Here is a 21503-nt window from a genome sequence, read left to right as displayed (position 1 = left end):
GTTTTATGACTAGTTGGATGTTCTTTTAAGTCAGTGACTGGATTGCGTTTTATAGTCCGGTCCTTCAGTCCAGTACGTTTTTAATGTTTCTAAATCTCATTACATTATGGAGCCTGGCATTATGATCCTGTTGGGTTTTAATGGGTACCAATGTTTTGACTGGATTGCGCATTTACATTTATTTATTTGCATTTATTCATTTAGCAGATGCTTTTCTCCAAAGCAAAGTACGTCTCAAAGAAAAAAATTACTATGACTGCACAGTCTGGTAGTTTGAGTGATGGCACAGCTCTTTTGCAGCCACTGTGTCTATTTGTACCAAGTTGAGGCTGAGCTCAGGTTTCCTTCAACATTGCAGACACGTTGTAGACAGTTTTCCCATCTGTCTTCTAAAACAGTTGGGCCCCACATGGCAGCAGAGCCACAGTCTTTGCAGGTGGACCAAGGCTCTGATGCTGTGTTCAACTGCGCCTGGACCGGAAACCCCTCCCTCACCATCGTGTGGATGAAGCGCGGCTCTGGAGTGGTGCGTATGCCAGGTTCAGTGTTGTCTCCTTCTGCTTCAATGGCCCTACTCATCCAATCACCAGAGCTGGCTCCCGACCTAAATCCAGAACCCCCCCAAAGAGATACTCCAAGGCAACACAGTAGGGCAAACTTCTCACTCATGGTCAGCCATCACCTTACCCAGGCACTTGGATACTTGTCCTTCTAGATAAACTCATATATGGCACTAGTCAAAAGTTTGAGTCCTTGAAACTAGGCTTTCCTGGCCCAAAAAAAGCATGTGTGAGGAGTATAAGTACCAGTGGTCACAGGATCCTGTGATCACTGGTCCATAAGATGGACTTATACTCCTCACACATGCTTTTCTCATACCTTTCTTAAAGCTATGGCAATCTCATCCAGCATGACTACACACACACACACACACACACACACATTGTCTGAACCGCTTGTCCCATACGGGGTCGCAGGGAGCCGGAGCCTAACCCAGCAACACAGGGCGTAAGGCTGGAGGGGGAGGGGACACACCCAGGAAGGGACGCCAGTCCGCCTAAAAGCACCCCCAGCGGGACTCGAAACCCAGACCCACTGGAGAGCAGGGCCCGGTTCAACCCACTGCGCCACCATGCCCCCATCCAACATGACTATCATGGCATAATTCAGAGACACAAAATTACTGATCCAAAGCACTACCCGAAGTTGTGTAATCGCCATCTAGAGATAAAAGGATGTGTACTCAAACTTTTGATTTGTATCCAGATTGGTATTAAGCAGACATGAACTCTGTAACCTTTAGATCTGAGTTTGAAGTTAAAAATTGTTTATTTTCAACACAACTCTTTGCACACTTAAATAAAAACCATAAAATAATTTTATATTGCTCTGCTTCCATTGGTAGTCCTCACTTATCTGACATATATTTGTTTTTTCGAGGCTCTTATTTATGTTACAATGCATATGCAAATGTGTTAAGATGCATGCATATATTTACATGGACGGCACAGTGACGGCGAGGTATTACACTCGAGAATGTGGCCGTCTGGTAAGAGATGCATTTGCTCTTTGTACAACAAGATTTTGCAAGCACATTAGCATAGATTATATAGTATTATTACATTAGCAATTCTTAGACTTGTTATAAGGAGGGCGTGCATGTTATGATGCTGGGCTGCCATTTTTAAATAACACATTGCATCTTTCCATATTCTGAATGTCATGGAAATCTGACTAAACAAATGAATAAATGTTATCTACACTTAGGAAAAAAGGGGTAAAATAAGGACAGCGAGCTCACAGAATTCAATTTGATCTACTGCAGAGATGGGCGGTTTTTTCCCTGCACTTTTTAATTACTTTCTGTGTATTTTGTAAATTGTACTTCCAAGTTCTTGAGCGTAAGTACTTTTTATCTTGTAGGAAATACATCAAAGCCTTGTGTTATGCACTTATGTAATTATAAAATATTCCACTTACATCAAACTCTTAAACGACCCACAGTGTTATATTGATCAGCAATCATTCTTCCCAGGCTATATTTATTTCAGCTCAAGATCTCTACGCCCCCTAGACTGACACCCATCATATTGTTGCCTTGAATTATTTCTGATTTTGTTCAGTCAAAGTTTATTATAGGGTGGCACAGTGGGTAATTCTGGCATCTCACTGCCCCACAGCTGTGTGTTTTTGGTCATGGGTTCAAGACGAGCTCAGTGTGAACTTAAGTTAAACCTATGCACCCTGTTAACAGAAATGATGTTTGCGTGTTCCCAACATGTAAATTATAAGTTAAATGTTTGGAGAGAACAATTTAAACTTACACAGGTTAAAACAGTGACTCATTTTATTTAAATACTGTCAAAGTATTATTGGTTTGAAGTATTTGAATTTGAGTGGGGGTGCGGTGGTGCAGTGGGTTGGACCACAGTCCTGCTCTCCGGTGGGTCTGGGGTTCGAGTCCTGCTTGGGGTGCCTTGCGGTGGACTGGTGTCCCGTCCTGGGTGTGTCCCCTCCCCCTCCGGCCTTGTGCCCTGTGTTGCCGGGTAGGCTCCGTGACCCCGAATGGGACAAGCGGTTCAGAAAGTGTGTGTGTGTGTGTGTATGTATGTATTTGAATTTGCTGACAGCTTGAACTGGAGAGTTGCCAGCAAACATCTCATTGTGAAACTGAGTTGTAGGAAGTTTTCAAAGCTGTGATAATGAATGTTAAGTGATAAGATGATTAATATTCTACATAACTGAACATGCCTCTTTGAGAGAGTATGATACATGGCATGGCAATAGCAGTACAAAAATGTCATTGTCAACAAGCTCTTGTCCTGACCAGGGTCGCGGCGAACCGGAGCCTAACCCGGCAACACAGGGCGCATGGCCGAAGGGGGAGGGGACACACCCTGGACGGGACACCAGTCCGTCACAAGGCACCCCAAGCAGGGCTCGAACCCCAGACCCGCCACACAGCGGGCACTGGCCAAACCAGTACACAAATGTATATTTTTGAAGTTACCTTTATGTCATTTTGATAAATTATCTATGATTGTTCAGAGGGTAGCACTGCTGGACTGTTTAGGCACGGGTCTGAATCCAACCCAATGCATATGCAGTTTACGTTTTGTCTCTGTGTTCGTATAGCTTTTCCCCCACAGTCCAAAGACTTCTGTGTCAGGTTAACTATGACTCTAAACTGACCTTAGTGTGTGTGTTTATGAATGTGTGTGCTTACGCTATGATGAAGTGGCATCCAATCCAGGATGTACCCTTCCTCACAGCCTGTGTTTCCAGGATAGGCTCTAGATGACTGTGGACGTACCCTGCGCTGGACAGCTGTTGGCCTTACACAATACGTACCATAGGAGTACGTCTGTCTTCACGTGATCACATACAGGCAAAATAAGCAGAGGGATTCTGTTAATAAAAACACACTACCCATAACAATTATAAAATCACAGCTATGCCATTCCCACACAAGGAGGATTTACAGAGAAATGCACTTGCTTCCTTCAGCTTATCTAAAGGAGTGACGCTCATGGAAATGTCTCGGAATGGATTTGCCGAAGCACAAATGTTGTGCAACACAGCGTTATCGTGGAGCTCCCGCAACGTTGTTTCCTCACATCTCTGCTCAGACTGTCCTCTACGTGGCTCATTCCTGCAGGTGCTGAGCAATGAGAACGTCTTGACGCTGCGGGCGGTGAAACAAGAAGATGCTGGGAAGTATGTGTGCCGAGCAGTGGTCCCCAGGGTGGGAGCAGGGGAAAAAGAGGTGTCCCTCACTGTGAATGGTAAGTGTTTGTACAAGTTGCAGAAACCACAGTACCTAGTTTGGTTATTTGACTTTACTTATAGTTTCGCAGCTGATGCTGGGTACTGGCAGGACATGGCTTTCACAGTAGACGTAGCTTTGACAGTACTGGTTCCAGGTTCTGATACCTTTGATGGGGGTAGTAGGTACTGGTGGATCTAAAACTTAAGGTCCGTAGGTTCTCAGTTTTGTTCCGGATATTGTACAATGAGCTCCCTCTATCCCTCAGAGCTGCTGAGTCCCTTCCAGCATTCAAGAAACATTCAAACCCATCCCTATCAGACCCATTTCTCTCCTGATCACATAACTGCTACTTAAACTAACATTACACCATGAGCTTTGTATTTCCAGTATATCAGTTCTATGTACAGCTACTTATGTAATGTGCACTGGCAAAAATAGCGGCATTGGAAAAAATTCTGGCTGTGCTTGGATAGTCACATCAGTATTTATAATTTTTGATCCTTTTGTGGTGCACTTTTGACTACTCTAAGTTGTACATGATATTGGAGATATATGACAAATTAATTAAATGTAAAATGTAGTGTACTGAGTTGGGGCTGAAGGTTTTTCAGAAAGCCACATTCTTATTGGTTCCAGTCACAGGAGGGCCCTTGCTGTTGTTCCACTGAGAAGGTGGCCACAGTAAAGCAAGGTACCACTATAAATGTTTCCAGCAGTGTGAACTGTGAGCTGCGTGAGGTGCTGTGGATAAAAGCTCCCACTACACAACTCGTCCGACCTTGGTGAGCTCAGAGTAAATGTGGAAGCCATTCCTGTTAAAGCATTTTAAGAGAGGAAAAAACACAACAACAACAGAAATGGTCCTTTGCTTTAGATGGACTTGCATAATAGATGCAGGAAATGCATTTTAATGCTGATTAAATCGCGGAGGAAATTCACGAGAGGCTGTGGGCACGGGCTGCGACTGACTAATGAATGCGAGGGAGTGGTACGGGGACCTGGCAACTCTCAGACAAATTACTTCATTACTACGGCTTGATATGCAGGCAACGTGCGGGAGCGTTGCGGCGGCTTTCAGTCGAGAAATTTACAGATCTTTAAAAGCCCCACACATCCATTTACTGCGAAACCCGGGCAAGGGCCTTGTCGATGTAAATTACCTTCGGCGCCATTAAAATAGATATCTTTAATACATGTCACTAAACCCACTTAAACTCGGCAATGTGGGGGCGTCGGATTACAGACATCTTGTGGATGTCTTTATAGTCTTTGCAGATAGCGAGAGTTAGGTAGCCCTCTTTTCATCTCTGTTTTGGACTCTCTTTAAAGCCAAAGGAACTGTGTGGAGTTCAGATAATGTCAGTAAAAACCTACATTATTAACTGCACTTTTTTGGCTGCGCGACTTGTATCCTCGCAAGGCCCAGCTTTGCGCAATATGACAATTCAGTAATCCATTGTATGCGTAAATGTTCTCCTTATCTTGAGTGGTGCTGCTGAAAATGAAACGGGCCACTGAAACCAGCATTCACCGTAGTGCTACTATTATGGGATATGTATCTGTTACTACTGGTAGTTCTACTAGTAACTGATGCTCTTGCTGTAGCTGAACTACACTGAGTCCTCAAGTTATACATTTTCAACAATGTCGTTTTTCAGTTTGTATTGGAGTGACTGCAGACTCGATTTACATTCCCTGCCACTAGATGGCAGAGTACCCAAGGTACGAGCTGGACCATCTTGATTATCAGCATTGAATAGAAGTTAGAATCTGCAGTCATTTTAAATTTGTTTTCAAATTCAGTATAGCTCAAAGTTATAAAATGTTAAAACAAAAATCAATTCAATGTATTTTGTATAGCTTTGTCTGAGGTTTTTACGGAACATAAAGAGTGAATATTTTGAGGGATGTTTGAATGATTTTTATTCATTGTGTCTAAGTGATGGCTTTGGATTTACAAATTAAATATGTGGCAGACTTCTGGTCCCAGTTGTGTTTGTAAGATGAGCCAGTGTATTGGTGTAGTGCACTTAAATAAAGATTAGCATCAGGAGTGGATATATGTTTTGGGTTATGTCTGAAATAAATGAAGATTATGAAGATTTTTTCATATAATGAAGTAGACTGTGTGTGTGTTTGGCTTCTTGTGTCCAGGCAGCTGTCAGGGTGTTAAAGTGTGTTTCCCAGAATCCTCTGAGCCTTATTAAGCGACGCTGTTCCGTTCTGCCATTCAGTCTCAGATTTGTTACTTCTCTGCAGGCTTGTTTTCCTGCCCATTTTTCTTGTGCTCCGTTTTTGTCTCTGACAGCATCCATTTATATCATCTGAATCACTCCTGTACGCTGTGTTCAAAGTCATGACTCCTCGGAGCAAATACTTTCAGGTCCTCTCAGTATTTTATTTTATTTTTTTTTTATTGTTGTAGTGCTCAGGTCTTTGGAATTTCTCAGAATCTGAATGACATTCATGCAGTTTTAAGGCACAGTTGTTTTCATTATGAGCCTTTTGGCAGTGCACTGTTTCAATGGCTGGGCTGTTTCCCGCTGGTTTGGACTCGGCTCCCAGGAGGGGAACTGAAAATACAGTCAAGGTGGTCCTGCGAATATGTGGCAGTACAAATTACTTCATGATGCTCAGCTGTAAGATATTATGAGGATGGCCGGGGGCAGCAGGTGGCGTGGTTGTTAAAGCTGTCACCTTGAAATTAAACGATCCCGGCTCAAAACAACCTGCTGTAGTCCTCCCAACCAAGGTATTTACCCTGAGCCAATACAGTAAAAATGACCTAACTGTATAAAGAGGTAAATCATTGTAATAAGCATACTACACAGACCAAATAAGATGCTTTCAAGAAGTGTCAGCAAAATGAATTCTTAAGTGAAAAGTGATCTAGGTTACTGGTCTCTCCTGGGCTTTGTTTCCTGACCTCAGGTTTTCATGGCCCGACACCCCCCCACCACTACAGCACCTCTCACACACATGCACATCACAAGCCTCCCCCCTAAGTGCCTGAAAGATGAAGCTCTCGGATCACGTTCTATATCTCTAGCCAGAATTGTTTTGCGGCCCAGGAGGAATTGATCTCAGTGTGTTTACTGCAGAGGTCTCAGTAATATTATTACAGCCCCTCCCCCACCTCACTTTACACCAGGTTGTACGGGTATGAGCAATCGGTTGAGTGTTCCCGAGTCAGCGATGCAGAACAATTGGTGCGCAGGGCAGCTTGCACCCGACTAGCCTGTCGCTTTTTTTTTTTCCACAGACATGCTGGTTGTTGTACGCTCGGCTGTTGACAGCCCATTAAAATGCAAATGTGCTTTAATTGGAGACAGGTAATAAACGACAATTACGGTTGGTTAGGGGGACGCAGAGCAAGTGGCCGCCAGGGTGTTTTAAAAGCGACCCCCTCCTCGCCTCCGGTTTTACACTTTTTTTTTGGAATTTCTACTGGACCAACTCCTGCGGCCGCCGAAAGCAAGCAAGTCGCCTGCCAGCTTTCCCGAGGTCACTCATGGCACCGCTGGGTCACTGGGCACCTCCGCCAACCGGCTCATGCGGTGCAGGCTCGTTCCACTCAGGGAATCAAGCACGGAAAATTGCGTTTTCCCTTGCCTGTCGCCTCAACTCGATCCTCTGGGCCCTGCTCCCATCATGCTTCCTCACATGTAGGTGTCCTCACCCTGACACCAGCCTCCTCCCGCCCTGAGAAATGAAAACTGCCATAAAAGATTTCCGCTCATGGCTTGCAACGCCAACCCCATCGAAGGCCACCTCACCAAGTGTGTCCTTCGAGTCGCTGACTGCCCTTCCGCTCTTCGACCTGCGGGGCCATTGGAGTTCATGCTGGTGACACCCTGATGCACGTGACTGCACATGACTGCACGTGCGCACTTTGTCACCTTGTGGGCAGTCTTTCCGACGTCGGGGAAATCATTTATTTCATCAAAAGGAGAGGCGTTATGAACTCACCACAACAGTGTGTGTGCGTCTGAGATATTCTCATGTCAGTCCTGACACGTTGTCCCTCTGCACCACCCTCCTCCCGCCAATGTGACAGGTCCCCCCACCATCTCCAGCACCCAGACCCAGCAAGCCCTGCATGGGGAGAAAGGGCAGATCAAGTGCTTCATCCGCAGCACCCCACCACCGGACCGCATTGTGAGTGACCGAGTCTGCAACCTCCCCAGTGACCATGCCATCCCTTGTATTCCAAATCGGAGCTGTACCAGTGTGCGGAGGTGTGATCTAGCTAATCGAAGTAAATTAATAACTCTCATAAGTATGAATAAATTAAGATCAGTGCATTGTAACTGAAACTTTGAAAGCTGTGACTTTCATAACCTTTAACACATACTCCACACTTGTGACTTTATGCAAGCATGTGTTTTCATACAAAAGGGTGAACAGTGCTGAATATGGTCATGTTTTTCGTTCATACACCCAGCCCCATTACCGAGTTGCAGCAACGTCTATCAGGAAACATTGTGTACTTGCTGATAAAACTTACATATTCATGTTTTAAAAAACAGAACAAAAAGGTTTTTGTTAACAAATTGATTTTATAATTGCATAATACGACCGTGCATTTTAATGAACTTCAACTTCTGAGAAGGTGGTATAACTCTATTTAGATGTTAATGAGCAATGAATTTTGTTTGGTTTACGGAATGTTGTAGCAGCATTGTTTGCACCGCCGCTCTCTGCTCAGTACGGTCAAATGCTCTTTCTTCCACGTCACCCCTGTTTTCCCACCAAAGGCGTGGTCCTGGAAGGAGACGGTTCTGGAGTCGGGGACATCAGGTCGCTACACAGTGGAGACGGTCAGCACGGAGGAGGGCGTCATCTCCACCCTCACCATGAGCAACATCGTGCCCGCCGACTTCCAGACCATCTACAACTGCACGGCCTGGAACAGCTTCGGCTCCGACACCGAGATCATCCGCCTTAGGGAACAAGGTGGGAGGCAAGGTTCGACTGCCCTCCTCGTCCTCAGAGTGCTCGCCGACCACCAGTTTGCCCTAGCACTCCTGTGGGGTGGTTCAAACTGGTCACATGCTCCGCATCCTGCACATGCCCAGGTGTCCTCACTCAGGCTTCAAGAGGACCGCACACTCAACGGGTCTGCCTTGTGCTGGAAAGTAGCACCATGTTCAGGTGTTGTTTAGGTGCTATGGTAAACAGCACAGTTCCGTGGGGAGTGAGCAACACCATTCTGAAGGACTGCAGCTGTGACATGTTATCGTAGACACGCGTGTGCCCATGTTTTGCAGAGTCCCTCCACCTGGCTGTCATTATTGGGGTGGCCGTGGGTGCCTTCGTCGCCTTCATTGTCCTCATGGGGACCCTGGGAGCCTTCTGCTGCACCCGTGCCCAGAGAAGTAAGTCCCTCCCGTCACATGGCTGCACGTGTGTTTGGACTGAGCATCGAGCCTTTTGGGGCTGCGGGGTTCGCGGGATTTTGCCATGTCCCAGCACTTGACTGCATAATAAAAGTCATTGTTGGGAGAGAAAATAACATCACCAGGCTTTTGCCGGCGTAAATTAGCCAGCAACTGGAAAGTGTCCCAAATCACTGAATTATTCACAACAGCGAAAGCCAGGTGAGGTTATTTTCTGCCCAAACAATGACTTAACTAATTAAGTCTGGGATACTAAAAAGCCTTCACACCATATGGCCATCATAAGGCAGGATTACTCACCCTTAGCTTTGACTCACCAACATTTTATTGATGTTTTTATTTGTTTTACTGCTCTTGCAAAAAACAGTTTTTTCTCTCATGTAGCTTCAAAGAAGTCCTTTGTCCCCTGGGTGATTTGTTTGCCCTGTTCTGTTGTTGGGTGCACGCTGGTTCTCCAGATCTCAGCGTGATGTTGTCGTTTGTTACAGAGGAGGTGCGCCTTGTAATGTCTTCACTGCCCGTCTCCATATCCGCCCACCAGCGAGACCTCGCCAGCAAAATTAAGACAGAAAGTAAGATTTTGTCATGTGCAGATTGTTCCAGTATTTTCCCTGGAGATGCTGACAGCAGCATGGCGGTTGACAGAAGGTTGTTGGTTCCCTTCCAAGAAGCAGCAGACATACTGCTTGGGACAGCAGGTGGCGTAATGTTTAGGGTTTTAATCTCGCACTCCAAAGAGCAAGGTTCAAATCCCATCTGTATGTAAAATGTAATGGTCAAAATATAGGGCAGATTATTGTGAGTATGGCAGAAAATACTCCATATTAGTTAAAGCAATGATATGTATATATTCAATGATACAGAATGTAAATTTTTTGAAAAATAAAAGTAGAAGAACTCGATAAATTTACACACACACTGTCTGAGCCGCTTGTCTCATACGGGGTCGTGGGGAGCTAGAGCCTAACCCGGTAACACAGGGCGTAAGGCTGGAGGAGGAGGAGGAGGGGACACGGGACACCAGTCCGTCACAAGACACCCCAAGCAGGACTTGAACCCCAGACTCACTGGACCCAGTCCGACCCAGTCCAACCCACTGCGCCCCCCTCGATAAATTTACTGAATGCTGAATTGCACCATGATTTCTAGATCCATTTTTATACACACTGTTTTGGTGTTATATTTTTAATGAATTAGTGATACTTAAAATCCAAATGAAGACAAAAACAAATCAAGACAGAAATCGGATTTCTAAATAACAGACTAAAGATCACTTTGTATTCAAATGACTCGGGTTCGAATCACACCTCCTTCTGCAGTAACTTTTTGTTAAAGGAATGCTTGGAAATCCGCGACCCGGTCCCGGATAAGCGGAGGAAGATGGATGGATGGATGCTTGGAAATCTAAAATATGCTCTTTCCCATTGACACTAATGCAGAATACATTAAATAACCGTCTAAAACAAACATTTTTGTAAAACATCTAAGTGACTAAGCCTTCTATACAGTACTGTGTGTATGTATATATATATTTATATATACACACACACATTTTCAGAACCGCTCGTCCCATACGGGGTCACGGGGAACCGGAGCCTACCCGGCAACACAGGGCGTAAGGCTGGAGAGAGGGAGGGGACACACCCAGGACGGGACGCCAGTCCGTCGCAAGGCACCCCAAGCAGGACTAGAACCCCAGACCCACCGGAGAGCAGGACTGCGGTCCAACCCACTGCGCCACCGCGCCCCCTTATTTATATATATATATATATATATATATATATTATATATATATATATATATATACGTATATATGAGTTGCTGTGTTGTTAACAACAACAGGGTATGTTTCTCCAGCTAACTCTGGAAAGACAAGAGAAAAGGGCACCAAGGAGAGGTAAAGTGTACTCGTTTCACTGACCTTGAGTTGATTGTTGCTCTGCCTCGCAGATCTGAAAGGGGTCGTTTCCACAAAGAGCGACATCCGGGTGGAGATTGTCCACAAGGATCACAACGCCGCCCGTGAGACAGAGGAGCATGCCGCCATTAAGCAGCTCATGGTGAGTGAGCTCTGCGTGGGTCACCGTCCTGTCTGTGGACACAGCTCTACTTCCTGTGAACAGAGGTACAGTATACTTCCTGTGACCCAACATGGTCCAACTTCACGGTCTTACTTCCCTAAATGGGCACAGAGTCCATTTCAAGTGAAGTTCCATGTGTACTTCTATAACCAGAACAGATTATGGTAAACATACCTGCATGATCCACCTCTCTCCAGACCTGTATTTTGCCATTTATTGCTAATAAAATCTGTTTATTATATAATGTCTCACGTTTACTCATACAGAAAGAAAACTATGTTCTGTATCTCACATTTTAGGAGTTATTTCAGATTTATCATTTGCACCTGTTTATTCTTTTTACAAAGAAATAAATATTAATGTAATCAATTGTGGGAAATCAAAATTACTGACATCAAGGTAAAACACTAAGAAGGTTAGGATTTTATTAGGTTAGGAAATTTATTGGGAATTTATTAGGTTGGGATATTATTATTATTGGCTCTTCTTTTGTTCTTGTGAAAAAAAAAGTGTAAGAAATGTGCTCATATGTGAAACAGTTCTCCTTTCTCTCCATTTCCCCATGCCTTGTCCTCCTCAGATCGAGAGAGGGGAGTTCCAGCAGGAGTCTGTGCTGAAACAGCTAGAGGTGCTGCAGGAGGAAGAGAAGGAGTATCAACATATCAAGGTGGGCTGCGCTGGAGGAAATTAGGAGTACACTGCTTTAACACACTGGGACTACACTGCCTTAGTACACTGGAATTACACTGTTTTAGTACACTGAGATTACAGTGCTTTAGCACACTGGCATCGCACTGCCTTAGTACATTGGGATTACACTGCTTTAGGTGATGTCCTCTACGTTTGCTTAACTGCACGCTGAACATTCAGACAGTGAAAGTGGCTGTAGGGGCATGCAGTAGATCTCCCATGAAGTACACCTGATGATGTGCATCATGTGAAGTCATATTCATACAACATATAGGTTTGAAAAAGGTACATTCCACGGCAGTTAAATTATTTTTATTTACCATCTGACAGCACATAGTCTTGCTAACTGATTCTGAACAGTAACTGTGCCCGAGCGCTTTTCCATCCTTTACCAAGTGTATGAAAAACTTATGGAGCAATAGAATTAGTCATGTAATTGAAACATATACCCAGTAAAATGACAACTGATATGTCATCAGCCAGAGGAAAATTAAATGAACTTTCGCCACAGTTGAAAGAGCCTTTGATCATTTTATTTTTTTATGTTTGCCAGACTCATTATTTACACTTTGAGAAAGCACAGTTGCTGCTCCTTTCTAATGAGGGCTCAAAAATATCCAGCATTACATTACAGGTAGATGGGAGGCATGAATATTTGCAGTCACTCTATTGAACCAAAACCAATGATTTCACAATTAGGACCCTAATTGACTCCCTCGCTCCTCTGCTGATCACCGCAGCAAAAAAGCACTTAAACTGGCAGAAAAGGAATTGGAAATGCAGAGCACAATGTGACGGGCATGTGTGCTGCACAGAGAGTGATGTTTGTGGCAGAGCATTCTAAACAAGTCTCGGACGGAGCGCATGGACCAGCAGCTGTAGCGGGAAGCACGTGAATAGAATTTTTGTTAAAACAATAATAAATTAACTACTGAACTTTCTAAAAAAATTAAAACAATAAATTAGCTACTGAAAGCGAAATCCATTTTTGACAAAATAATATAAAAATTATATTTCTATTTGACTTACACTTTTAGTTTTTTTTTTTCTTTAATGTCTTAGAGATGATCTGTCAGAAGTCAAGGGAAGGCAAAACAAATCTAAGCACGATTATGATTTTAACAACAGTGGCAGGTAGAGCGATCATTTTGTAATCCAAGAACACGGGTTCAGATTCCACCTTCTCTAATAACTTTGTTCAAGGTACCCTGTACTGGCACAGTAAATATGACCCAGCTGTATAAACGGAGGGTTGCACAATGTCACAGCAGGTAGTGCTGCTGCTTCGCAGTGCCTGAGCTGTCTGGGCATAGGTTCAAATCCAGCTCAGCCTTCTGTGGATTTTGCTTGTTCTCCTCATGTCTATGTGGGTTTCTACCGAAAGTCCAAAGACATACATTTCAGATGAATTGGCAACATTACATTGCCCTTAGTGTGTGCCTGTTTGAAGGAGTGTGTGTATGTCTTGCTACCCTGCAATAGACTGGCATTTCATCCAAGGTGTACCCCTCGCTTGGCATGTGGGTATGTGGGATAGGCTCCGCACTGCCGCGACAGTGCCACAGATAAGCAGTTCACAAAAATCAGTGACTGAGTCTATAAATGGGTAACGTATTGTCAATAGATTAGTTCACAAAACTCTGGCCACTGTAAGTCACCTAAGAGAAAGGTGTGGGATAAATGATTCAGTAAGAAAGTATCCCACGTTAATACACAAAGTATGTTCACTTGCTCTTGTCTGCCCATAGGCTGTCAGCTGTTTGAAAATTGCGTGCCCTGGATTCCCGATGCTTGCAAAGGGTTCATATTTTCACATTTTTCCTTTCCAGGCTTGCATTTTTTTTCTATATAGAGCAATGCTGTGCTGAGAATATGTTATTTTACTCTCATTTATCACTGTTACCCCTTTAAATGTTGCTTATCACTGTATCTCCATCTTCTCAACTGTTTTTTCTTGTTCTTCCTCACTTCGTTCTGGTGGCCAATAACAAAGTAGTCGGCACTGCCCCCCCAGTATTTGGGTTGTCATAGTTACGTCACCTCCCGGTTATTGGCACGCCACCCCCGAGATTTGGCAGATTGGAATGACATGCAGCTCCGGCAGCTCCCCGTGCACTTCTTAGCAACTGCGAGCGCAGACAAAGACATCAGCGACACCGCCAGTGCCTGTTACATTTTCCCTCTGAACAAACGTGGGCAACAAAAAGATGTTTGCCTCTTTTTCCCCAATAGCGAACTTGGGCTATTTCTGCAAGATGCCAGGGAGTCTCGCAAAAGAACGCTTCATTATCTGTTTGAGATGTTCATAAGAATAGACTTTTAGGGCTTTTTCCATACATTCCTGTGCAAATAAGGTGTCAACCCGTGAGTCATCGGGCTTCTTGTAATTAACAGATACCGGGGGCTGTGGGTTTTGGTGGAGGGTGACTTCCTCACCACTCAGACATCAGATCTTGGGTTCGCACAAGGCGTGCAGCTTCCCCATCCTTCGCATGCCTGACATCCTGGCTCTAATTAATGTCAACACGAACCTGACACAACTATACTTCAGATGGGAATCAAGGCAAAGAGACATGGGGCTGATGGCCTCCCTTCTGAGAGGCAGCTGGAGGAATGTGTTGGTGACCCACATGGAAATTATTGATATTTTCACTGTCTTCATACACCACTTGAATGTCTTCAGTTTCTTTAGTCTGAATGCTGCTGGTATGTTAAGCGACCAGTTCAAAATAGCAAATTTACCTGACACTTTCCTCTAAGCAAACTTACAATCATTTACCCAGCTGGGTAAATTTACTAGAGCAATTTAGGATAAGCTATATCTGGGATCTGAACCAGTGACCTTTGTGTCCAAAGGGAGGCATTCTAACTACAACACCATCAGCCATCCACAGGGAAGCAGTGAGCAAAAGGAAGTCCTATATGTAATACAGGTGGTCAACCTGAACTTAGGACAGCCTTTCGTTATTATCGTTATTATACCATTTTGTTCATCTGTAACGTCTAATGATGACCACTACATCTACTGTACAATAACCCCGGCTGGTCATGCTGCCACAAGGCACCGTATCGCTTATCATTTTAGTCTCAGTTGGTTTTGGGTGCCTAGTAGTGCTTGCATTTTGTTCACAAAACTTTTTGTTTGTTATTCCCTTGAAGTTACTTTTTTATTTTAAAGATGATGTTCTAGTGGGGTGCCAAAGAAAAAGTGGCAATAGATTTAGAAATGAAAGTGAACACAACAGTGCAGGATCAAAATACTGCCCATGTACCATGCTAATACTATGTACTATATTTATATTGTTATTGTTCTATATTATAGTTAAGATGAGCACTGTGTGAAATTAGTGAAAAAATGTGTGATTATAAAACATATAGTGTTTATACAACATAGCATTTATGTACATGAATTGTTTATCCTCATGTAAGGGTAAGAGGAGGACCACATGTATATAAATATATTTAAATGTTCTGTATTTAAATGTTATTTGTTTAGTTTACTTTAAAGTTTTTAGTTTCTGCTCCTGTCACTGAGACCTTCACTTAAAGCCAGATCATAGCAACGTTATCGTGTGTTTTGTTTATCAGTGTGTTTTTCACACTAATGCTTTTGCTTCCTTTTCTTGCTCCCAGGACCCAACCAATGGCTACTACAGCGTCAATACATTCAAAGAGCACCACTCGACCCCCACTAGCAGCCACGCCACCGAAGTACGCAACCCCGGCACGGCCACACTGGGCAAACACAGGGTGCCCACAGGCATGTCCTTCACCAACATCTACTCTACGCTGGGTGCCGGGCCCAACCGCCTTTACGACTACAGCCAACGCTTCGTCCTGGGCATGGGCAGCAGCTCCATTGAGCTGTGCGAGCGCGAGTACCAGCGCGGCTCACTCAGCGACTCGAGCTCGTTCCTGGACGCGCAGTGTGACAGCAGCGTGAGCAGCTGCGGCAAACCGGATGGCTACGCGCAGTTCGATAAGGCCAGCAAGGCATCGGCATCCTCGTCCTCGCATTACTCACAGTCCTCGTCGCAGAACTCCGACCTGACGCGGCCCCTGCAGAAGCGCATGCAGACCCATGTGTAGCAGGGCCGCCTGAGGGCATGGAGCCCTTCGACAAACCCACGGCAAGCAGCCAACAGGACTTGTCTTTCATACGTGTTGGTTTCCTTGGACGGGGACTGGGTGGAGTTGCTTCATCTGAATTCTTCTCTGTCCAGTCAAGGAGGTTAAAATTGTCCGTATCCAGTTTGGCTCTCTTTGTCCTCTGGAAAATTGCGACGCAGCTCAGTGTGTTTCGATCATAAGAATCGTGCTTTTTTTTGCCAAAGTAGCTCAAGCTTAAATGTACACTTCTTGACTGAATATTTGCCACACGTAGTTACAAATCTAACAAGAAAAAAACAGTTGTTACTCTGGAGTGAAGATGCCTGGCCTCTCCACGTGCCACAGTGTGACAGTCGAGACAGCATTCACAAACCGCGAGCCTCCGGCAAGTTCACATTGCTCAGCCATGCTCGCTGCGCACTGCAACCTCTAGGCCATCCCGCTTCAAAGACAAGAAAGGAGAAGTTGCAGGATAGCAGATGAAACGTGAGCTTCATGAGCTGATACTCTGCCTCACTCTCGAACCCAAGCACAAATGAATCCACAAATTGCTCAAGGCATCTCAATTTAACTGAAAAGGGACTTGTGGTTTTTTGTAGAGAAGTCCAGGTCGGCGAGTCAAACTGTGCGAGCTCAGCCTACAAACTTTGCCCTAAGGTTATGTAATAAATAAAGGGTTTAACTTCTCGGGTTTTAGGGTTGCTTCACTCACACGTCTTGAGATTTAGATTTCAGCTGGTTCATTATGTTCCTATAAACCCGAGAAATTGGCACGTTAAGAAAACATTTTGTAAGGGGGGTTACCGTGTGTTTTCTTAGTATCCCTTTTACTTTGTCTATTTTTTTGTCCTCAGTTTTATTTTTAGGACGTTGCATTATTCTAGCTGTGTAGAACCATCAGAGATTCACAGGTCATAAGAGATGTCATCGTACATGGACCTCAGAATGGGGTCCTTTTCGAATTATGACAGGCCAGTTCTTCAGAGCGATTTTCATCTGTGCTCATAGACACCATCATGTTTAGTTCTGCAAGCCAGATCGCCGGTTCGCCATCCATATCTTTTGCACAAAATGTACGGTTTCGCTCAGCCGCTTGCAGATGATCGGATTGTGGTCCATGTCAACAGGACATCTGTGAGACTTTTTGTACGCGACCATTGGGGCCTAGAGTCAAATGGCTTTTAAATGCACTGTCGAACCCATGTTGTTTACACTGGAACTGTGTATATCCAGCACTCTGCCTACTGTGACCTGACTACTGAATGGAGGGACAGATGAAAAAAGAAAATAATAGTAATACTAGGTTTTCTTCTGTACTTCTACATGCTTGTAAGATTGCCACAAGAGTGCATCCACTGTTGTAAGTGCAGGAAGCTAAAATGCCAGGCCAGGAAATGCAACGCACGTGACAAATATAGACTGTGAGGTTTTGCCGTTACCAATTTCTGGTTCAGAGAGGATTGTGTGTGTAAGTGTATGTGTGTGTACAGAACTGCGTGTGTTCTCCTGGACCTCGCCTTTACGATCAGCCACAGTGTGCAGCACAGAAACTATCCATCCTTGTGATTTTTTTTGTGCAGTTAGAGCCATCGGATCCCAGAAGCCACGCCCACCTGGTGCTCTGAAATACACAGATGGCGTGTTGGAGAACAGATGTCAGGAACCTTGCGACTGTCGGGCAAGACCCGGGGATACGGACTAGCGTGCCATGCCCTCAGCAGCTGTCCCATAATCCAACACCTCACTGGCAGCAGTGACAGGAAGGCCAGAGCCCCAGGGTCATAGTTGCAGGATCTTTACCTCTTTTCTCATCACAGCACTGTCAGCCTGTTGTGGTAATAGAACAGTAATTTACTCCAGTTCAGACACTCAGCCTGAGCTCTGCTTTTAGTTCCTCCCAGGTGGTTTTCCTAACTGCGTCCGTCAGTTCTCTGGTTGGGCAAATTTCACCCATTTCTCCTTGTTCTCGTAAGCCCTCGGATGGAAACAAGCTCTTAAATTAGTTTATCAGAATCACTTAGGCTGAGGCCTTGTGCATTACACGTTGCTTTAGTTACTCGATCGCGCGAAGCAGTCTTTGTCACATCCCATCAGCTCTTCGGGTCTCAGAGTTCTGGGGATTTCTTCACAGAACATGTTCAGTTTACAGGTGAAGCAGAAGGTCATTGGTGCAGCAATAAACAAGTCGTCAAAAAAAAAAAAAACGATAAACCATCTCATTCCCTTATACATTAACCTACCAAAAGCCATGTAATTCATGAAAAGGAAAAATTGCTTTTTTTTAAAAATCTGAAGTAAGGTGACACATTATGATATGAGGATAGTGTTGAGAACTTTTAGTGCATCTTTTAAGTTTTTTACTGACGTCTGCTATAAAACAGATAATATTGTAATTTACCCCATTTTGGCTGGTTTATAGTTTATCAGCCAACTCGTTTGTCAGAAATGAAAAATACCCATCATTTGTCGCACTGAAATTGGGTTCATACTTCAGTTGACAAACGAATGCTGAGCGAGTTGAAAAATGTTGGGCTCTGACATTTGTCATCGCAAAAATCAAAATGTAATTCATACCTTGAACCAAAAATAGGGCTGAAAAGAAAGTCAGCTAAGACTGTGGGCAGGAGTCACATTTCGAATCCATTACAGTGGCCTTTTGTTTGAGTCTGTATTTTACCAAAGGGGGGGAACACAGTTTGCTCAGCAGGTGGTACTAGATGCAATTATTATTTTTATGTTGTGTGCAGGGTTCCCTGAGTTATAGCAGGCTGTCAAATGTTTCTTGTGGTATTTGTTTATCGGATGTAAACTTCAGCATTGCGCTTTCTTCACCACAGAACCTTTCTCCCTGCATGTAGTGCTTCTGATTAATTTTTCATATGCATGTCCGCCTCCTTCCCATTTCCTTTTTCTGAAGCATGACATAAAGTTGCACACATAACAATAAACACCAAGGCCATTCCTTCTCCATGTTTACTGAAAGTGCTTTTCTGCAAGTCATAACTGTTTGCAGTCTCTGCGATTAAAAACAGCAATTTTTCTTCTTGGACAACAGCAGCATTTGGACATTGTTGCCAATCCTTTTTTTTTTTTTCTTTTGCATGCCCGTCGGATGGTGATCAACACATGAGCCTTTAGCATGCACCAAGGGATGAGGAGCTCCATCTTGGCTCCACTGCTCAAATTTTGCACATCATTTCATCCCCAGAATGTCCATCATGGCCCTGTTACGACTGGAGGGAGGGGTGTATACGCCATTGCCAGTGTTGGACAGCGTTTGGTTTAATGAGCTGGCAGCAAAACTGTAAATGTCCAATTCACCTGTGCTGTTTCATCAGCTGTAAATGAATTCCAAAATAATTTCTGCTGATTTTATCTATATTTGGAACATTAGGATTCTCGTGCCAGCATTGTACAGATTATTCATTCTTATGGTATTCTTTACAGTTTTTTTATTTTCCAGAATGCTTTGAATTAGCTCATTTGTTCCCTTTTGAAAACTCTATTGCCCAGTCCCTCTCATTTCTGGCACTGCTTCCTGGATGGTACAAGCTGTGTTGTTTAACAAGCTCCTCACCCAGTGGTTTCCCTGAGCCCAGAAAATCTCCCTTTGTGAAACAATTGCTTCCTCGCTTGGGTTTGAATAGCTAATTCTTAGACAATATTAACTGTGGATTTGGTAGCTGAAATAACAAGAGCTCCCTGGCTAATGGTTTCTGGAAATGTAAATGCTTCTCATGAACCCTGCAGATCAGTTTTGTGTCCTTAGACTCTTGAGAAGTTCACTACTCAGTGCTAACAGAAACTACTTCAGCCAAGGTTCCTTCAGCCATGCACATCATAACCTTACTTCAGCTTACATATGAATACACTCTCTCCTCATCTTACAGTTAAGAATTTCTGAAGATGCAAACATTTGCAAAAAAAAAAATTCAAAACATGATCAGTTTTTTAAAATTCCTAACTGTAGCAAACATGCCCCATATTTACTCTCAAATTCCACAGATGGCAGTAAAGCAGTAAAGAGCACTTAGAGTAAGAGTGTTGGACCACCATCATTCACTTAATTTCCACAGTGTTTACAGCACGTCTGCTGTTCCCAGGTGTTGGTGATCAATGAAAAGTTGAGGAGCATTGCATATGTTTTTGGGAGCGGGCGGTCAGTAATCAGCATTGAATAGCATACATTTATGTCATGTAACAAAAACATTAGAAATTCTCACAATATATTTTCATTTATTACAGCTGAACAGGATTTCCACAAAGCAGAACCAATAAATAAACAAGGTACATCTGTATTTTGGAGTTACAAACAAAAGTTAGAGAAGCTTTGAAAGTTTGAAGAGCCTGTGTATGTATGAATAATATGCAGCAATATATTGAAATAAAATACACATAATGTAATAAATATTACCTTAATCTGAGTGTACTGATAACCTTAAACTAATATGCAGTAAAATGCTGGAGGAGTCAGCAGTAACCAAATCTGCCACTGTGTCTGGAAAGGCGGGGTCTTGGAACCACCTGTTTTACGAACTCTGTTGCTTTGGTAGAGTTTCTTTTTACGGTCAAACCTGAGAACGTTTCCTGCCATGTCTTCGTGCATTTCTTCGCCTGGAACCTTCAACCTGGACAATGGAGAAGACTGACCTTGTGAGGCAGGCACGGCTTGCAGTGACCCAGCCGTGCAGTGTGTCCCATTGCAACCCGCACCCGGCGCCGCCCCTCTCTGCCTCTGATACAGCTGCCGGACCCTGAGATTCAGATCTTGTTCACTTCACAGGAGAGCAGATGGCACGTAGGGCCAACATTCCTCTTCGCATACACTCCTTCTGCCTGGTCGTTGTCCAGCCACCGGTCACAGGGAAGAGAAACATCCATGGACACTTTGAGACATTTAAGAACTCTGCATTTACACCGTTTTGTCGTGGAAGGTGTTGGGTGAACCACCCGTTTCTGTACACGAGAGCACCGTAGAAGAGAACCCCTTTTTCGAACTGTACAAGAGACACGTTTCCCCATGAGAAGGATTAGAAAGTTGTGTTTTACCTGTGTTGGACTGTGAATCTATATTGCTTTTGCTCTGTGTATTTGGAAAAGAAAAAGAAAAGAAAAAAAGCAAAGGTCTCCCTTTTTTGTCTCTGCAACTTGCAACAGCTCACATTTTCAAACACGGGGCTATTGTCGGAGCGGAGCTGCTCGAATCAGCGCTGGAGGGCTCCGCGTGCACTTTCTTAAAAAATGTCAGAAAGCACACTTTACCCTGTACTCAAACAGAAAAGCTGTATTCCTCCGCTTTAGGGAAACGCTAAAAGTGTAGTGCAGATAATTAAAGACTAATTGTAGCATTTGAGGCAGAGGAATGTGTAATGGAAAAAATCAGCATATATTGTCTTTCCAGTCTGCTTCGTAGATATCTATTTCCGTGCTCAGCTGTTAGCATGCGGGTTAGAG

At 44.0% G+C, this 21503-nt stretch overlaps 1 protein-coding gene across 3 annotated transcripts in view; it reads left to right on the top strand.

The window, feature by feature from the left end:
* The window catches only part of LOC108921321 (kin of IRRE-like protein 3), a 161376-nt gene extending 140314 nt beyond the window's left edge, over nucleotides 1-21062 (top strand). Inside the window, exons 8-16 of one of the 3 annotated variants that reach the window (XR_003797342.1) lie at nucleotides 399-526; nucleotides 3659-3785; nucleotides 7827-7927; nucleotides 8527-8737; nucleotides 9040-9147; nucleotides 9657-9740; nucleotides 11119-11293; nucleotides 11830-11916; nucleotides 15573-15648. Coding sequence is in view for 2 of the 3 variants with exons in the window: in XM_029249450.1 (XP_029105283.1) it covers nucleotides 399-526; nucleotides 3659-3785; nucleotides 7827-7927; nucleotides 8527-8737; nucleotides 9040-9147; nucleotides 9657-9740; nucleotides 11119-11228; nucleotides 11830-11916; nucleotides 15573-16028 (1412 nt within the window). In the remaining variant the exon portion in view is untranslated. Of the gene's footprint in view, nucleotides 1-398; nucleotides 527-3658; nucleotides 3786-7826; nucleotides 7928-8526; nucleotides 8738-9039; nucleotides 9148-9656; nucleotides 9741-11118; nucleotides 11294-11829; nucleotides 11917-15572 lie in introns of all 3 variants that reach the window. The other 2 variants (XM_018730756.2, XM_029249450.1) reach the window with 2 other exon arrangements.
* The last annotated feature ends 441 nt before the right edge of the window (nucleotides 21063-21503 follow it).

Source organism: Scleropages formosus, chromosome 25 (genome assembly GCF_900964775.1).
Source record: "Scleropages formosus chromosome 25, fSclFor1.1, whole genome shotgun sequence".
NCBI lineage: Eukaryota > Metazoa > Chordata > Actinopteri > Osteoglossiformes > Osteoglossidae > Scleropages > Scleropages formosus.
Note: the sequence above shows the minus strand (reverse complement) of the source record. Positions and strands in the feature narration are given on the sequence as shown.